The sequence below is a fragment of the Octodon degus genome, unplaced genomic scaffold (assembly GCF_000260255.1).
Source record: "Octodon degus isolate 3935 unplaced genomic scaffold, OctDeg1.0 scaffold00011, whole genome shotgun sequence".
Lineage (NCBI taxonomy): Eukaryota > Metazoa > Chordata > Mammalia > Rodentia > Octodontidae > Octodon > Octodon degus.
In genome coordinates, this window is record NW_004524587.1 from 7,376,209 (window position 1) to 7,380,926 (window position 4,718).

The 4,718-nt window shown below is 53.1% G+C and overlaps 1 protein-coding gene across 1 annotated transcript in view; it reads left to right on the forward strand.

Annotated features, from left to right (window-relative positions):
* Positions 1–798: 798 nt before the first annotated feature.
* Fa2h (fatty acid 2-hydroxylase) overlaps positions 799–4,718 on the forward strand; it is a 50,598-nt gene continuing 46,678 nt past the window's right edge. Inside the window, exon 1 of the mRNA XM_004625785.2 lies at positions 799–1,112. Coding sequence (XP_004625842.1) covers positions 843–1,112 — 270 coding nt within the window. The 5' untranslated portion in view covers positions 799–842. The remainder of the gene's footprint in view (positions 1,113–4,718) is intronic.

Below are 4,718 nucleotides of genomic sequence, written 5' to 3' on the forward strand. Positions count from 1 at the left end.
AAAAAAAAAAAAAAAAAAAAAAAAACCTTAAAAAAAAAAAGTTTACAGTGTAAAAGCAGTGGCCAAACACCAGCTACTGCCCATGAGTTGCCAATATGATTTTTTTAAAATTCATATATGTAGAGGCCAGGGAGATGGCTCAGTAGAATAAGTGCATAAATTCATATAGATAGATAGATATAGATATATAACAAAAACCATAAATTTGCCATTTCAATCACTTTGTGTACAAAGCAGTGTCATTACAAATGTTCACATTGTGCAACGATGTAATTCTCTTAAGTATTACATTAAACTATTATACATTGTGATTACCAAGTTTTGGGGTGACATCTTAAATTTTACACCTAAAGCAAGTGTCTCACTCACTTTATTTAGAGCCCCGCTCTGCTTGTCCCACTCCTTGGTCCCTCCTGGAGACCGAGATACAAGATTTTTCCCGCGGAACTGCCATGGAAGAGTTATTTTTGCGGCGATCAGGTCACCGAGGATGTCCCTCCAGTCATCCGGGACGGATAGCCCCGCCCCTCCTGCGCTCGCCCCCTCCCCCGCGGCGGGACACACCTGGCGGGCACGCCCTCTACCTGCCCAGAGCCACCTGGTGGGCGAGCGCTGCTCCTGGCCCGCCCTAGTCGGGTCCTGCGGGACCTTCCCGTTGACCAATGAGGAGGGATCTCAGGCTCCGGCCTCGAGGAGCGGCCAATGAGAGTGCAGCATGCAAATGAGCAGGTGCGGTGGCGGCTGTCCCGTTGCTGCTGCCGGGGCTCCCGAGATGTTAGAGGCGCGCCGGGCGGCCGCGGACCAGACAGCGGGCTGCGAGTTGCGAGCTCCGCTCTCCGGCCATGGCCCCCGCTCCGCCCCCCGCCGCCTCCTTCTCGCCCGCCGAAGTCCAGCGGCGCCTGGCGGCCGGCGACTGTTGGGTCCGCCGCGGGGCGCGCCTCTACGACCTCACCAGCTTCCTGCGGCACCACCCGGGGGGCGAGCAGCTGCTGCGGGCACGGGCCGGTCAGGACGTTAGCGCCGACCTGGACGGACCTCCGCACCGGCACTCGGCCAACGCACGACGCTGGCTGGAGCAGTACTACGTGGGAGAGCTGCGAGACGACCCGCAGGTGGGCACAGCCGGGACACACACCCTGTCCCCCACTCCTCACATTGCCCCCTTCCCTGCCCCTCTCGCCCGCTCCCGGGCGAGCCCATCACCTGTCCTTTGGAGGCAGCCAGGTGACAGCTGCGCCCTCCCCTCCAAGAGCTCCCTTTTCCCCAGGTAGCAGGCCCCTAACCTGCCTCCATCCTCCGGCTCTTCCAAGAACCTCTCGCCTCTCCCGCCTTTCCGACCTTTTCCTTCTGCAGCCCCTGCCCTCTGACCACTTGGATCCCCGTTGCTAGCCCCAGCACCCCACTTGCCCAGTCTTTCCCTTCCTCTTCCCTTATCAGCCTCTCCCTTTTTAATCTGGTCTCGTTTCTGTTTGAATAATAGTTTCAGGGTTCAGCTCTCCTTCCCTCCCACCCCTCATCCTGCTTCCGCGGAAGCCTTGCTCAGCGAGCCTGGATTCTCTGGGGCGGCCTTGGTGAAGGAAGAGACTGGCCAGTGTCACAGTGTGCACTGTGTCCTCCAGCCCTTCAGCCCGCGCTTTATTTCTTGTCCTCCACAATGGCGTGGGTGTAGCAGAGTGAAATGTAAGGCATTTGCCACTTCTGCACAGGAAAGGGGATTAGCACTTTGAACCCAAAGTGTATGCTAAGCCACATGCTCTTTAGGATTGGGGACAGGCTCACTGAGATATATAAATCTCACCAGATCCAGGGTTTGGTTGGTCACCCCCTTTTAGGATGTAAACACAGGTTCAGGAGGCTCTGTAAATGTCTCCAGTCAAACAGCTTGTTAGTGGAAATGCCAAGGGAATGTGATTCTGCTATCAGTGCAGTCTCTTGGCCAAGGATCATAGGCAGGGGGCAAAGTCTCCCCCAAAGGCCATAGGTGGGCTTTGTTCTCCAAAACTGGCTGTCAGGTTAGTGATGGTGGGTCATGATGTTGGAGCTTAAGCCAACAGGTGTTCTTTGGCCAGTTCCTGCTGTTTTTTTTCAACCTTTGAATGAGAAAAGAATGGCTAGTGTGCGTCCTGGCAGGCCATCCTGCCTCTTAATTCTGCATCTTTCTTCAGTACCTTCCTTGGCTCCTGAGTGGGCCAGGAAGCTAAAAAGCAAAGAGGAAACGTACTCCTCTCGGGACAATTATTTAATCACTTGGTGCCATCAGAGTCTGATAGCTCAGAACACTTGAGAAAATAACATTTCTGCCACACACTGTTGATGGATAAAAGGCTCAGCCAGGCAGAGAAGTGGGAAGAACATTCCAGCATGTGGAAGCCTCTGAAGGGGAAGAGCTTGGCACCCATAAAGGACAGAAATAAAACTAGAGTGAGCAGAGGCTGGCAGGCTAGGAGAGAGCTGTGGGAGGAGCCAGAGGTCAGTGGCAATGGGTCGCTTCCATGGGGCCTCAGGCTGTGACCGTGTTGGCTTTGACTCTCAGGATGGTGGGATGCCAAGGATTTGAGCAGGGGAGGGAGCTGGTCAGATTTGCATCTTTGGAAGGGTATCCTCACAGCAGTGCCAAGAAGGGACAAGGGAGCCAGAGTGGGTGGGAGGGCACAGGTAAAGGCCCCTGCAGAGCTGGAGGTATGGCTGTGTGGGTGGGCCAGGGAGGGGGTTGGGGGCACAGAAGGAAAGCACACTTGGTATTCTGCAGTGGTCGCCCAGTTTCACCTGGGAGGTTGGTGTGCAATGTTGGGCTCTGCTGAAGCAGTAAGAAGTTTAAAGAGATGAGAAATTGGATGCAAAAAGTAATGAGTTGGGGTCAGAATGCTAGACACTGCTGGCCTTGTGTTGGCTCTTGGGCCTTGACCTGTGTTGTACCTGTATCCTGTCGCCACAAGCCTTGGGATGTGGCCTGTCCTCTCAGTATCATGCTGTTATCTCCCCTGGCCAACTGCCCTGGGTGGCCCCACCTCCCAGCTATGCCACCCACCCAGGACCAGCGCCAGGGTTTGCTCTTCCTTTGCTTCTCTTGCCTGGCTCCCAGGTAGGACTCAGAGGGGAGACTGAGTCCACATTTGCTTCATATCCTGTGTGCTGCTGTTACTGCACAATCCCAGTGTGGTCCAGTTGTGGCATCCTGATTTCTGGGCCCCACCCTGAAGGTGTGGAGAAAACTATGAACTGGCCAGGTATGGTGGTACACATCTACAATCCCACAACCCAAGAGACTGAGCCAGGGGGATGTATGTGGATTACTGTTAGCCTGTACTACATATTGAGTCCAAGGCCAGCGTGAAATGCAAATTCAAGACTCTGTCTCAAAAAAAAAAACAAAACAAACCAGAGAAGGAAAAAGCTAAAAACTAACAGTTAGCTTTTTTTTTTTTTTTTTTTTAAATCAGAACCAGGGATTGAACTCAGGCCCTTGAGCTTGCCAGCAAGTGCTTATTCTACTAAGCCATCTTTCCCAGCCCCTAAAAACTAACAGTGCACCTGCAGACTTGTAGTCCAAACTTGAGCAGTGGCCATAGTTGTCCCACACTCCAGTTACCCAGAAGCTTCTATCAGGAGCATTCTCTGGGAACCAGGACAAAGTTCTCTTTGAATTAAGGGAGAGGGCAGTCAAAGGAGAGGTCTGGGCTGCCTATCCCTTCAGAGAAAGCCGTGGTTGGAGACCCGCACTTGTGCGTGTTTCACTTGCCTGGCGCTGTAGCAGCCCTCACTGTCTGACCACCTCCATCCCCTCACACTGGACCCACTGAGGTGACAGCCCTGCTCCTGGAGCCTGGGGGGCAGAAGGGAGGTGCCCTGGGCCAGCCGGGTGGTTTGGGACTCATTCTCAATGACACCCCCCCAAAGACCCTGGGGATAGGAGCATCCTGGGTCTCTTTCCAGGGAGGTCTGCTGTTTACTTCCCCTGCCCCCCACTTTGCCACACCCCTTCTTTACACACGCTTACACACACACTTGTGCAAAGGCACAAACACAGAACAAGTCAAACTTGTCTGTGCTAACAGACCACAGGGGATGACAGCAAGCCTCAAGTAGTCTGCTGCAGCCGTGGCCCTGCACCGGGGACACTAAGCTGCCCACCTGAGCAAGTGGAAGAGCTGAAGCTGAGCCTCTTGTCATTGCCCCTGGTCCTCAAGGGATGTAGCTTCTCACCCTGAGCAGTGAGGGCAGTGTTCTTCCGACTGTGGACATGACTGCAGCCCACTTATTGAGCTACACTCAGCAGTTTTCAAAAAAAGAGAAAGACCAGGAGAGGACTTAGGGTCTAAACATCTTCCCCCAAGACTCTAAGTATTGCGTTTCCCAGATTCTGGTCCCTCACGAGACACCGCCACACTTCTCTCCGATTGCCCAACCACTTAAGCCATTACATTGAATATTCATCTCTAGATGGACTCACTTTTTATTTTACCCCTTCACTCATTCTAGGCAGTAAGACCAGGTAAATCACAGGCTTTTAAATGCTTTAAAGGTACAACTACTAAAATAATAAATGTTTATCCTTGCATAGTCCCTAATAGTCGTGAGCACCACCAGCAGGGTAGAAATGGCACTTTGGGAACTGCGCGGAGCAGGGCTTCTGAGTCCTGGTGTCCAGTGGGTCAATCTCTGGGCTCATGAAAGGGATGAATGGGCAGGTGGCAAAGGTGTGAATGTGTTTTTTGTTG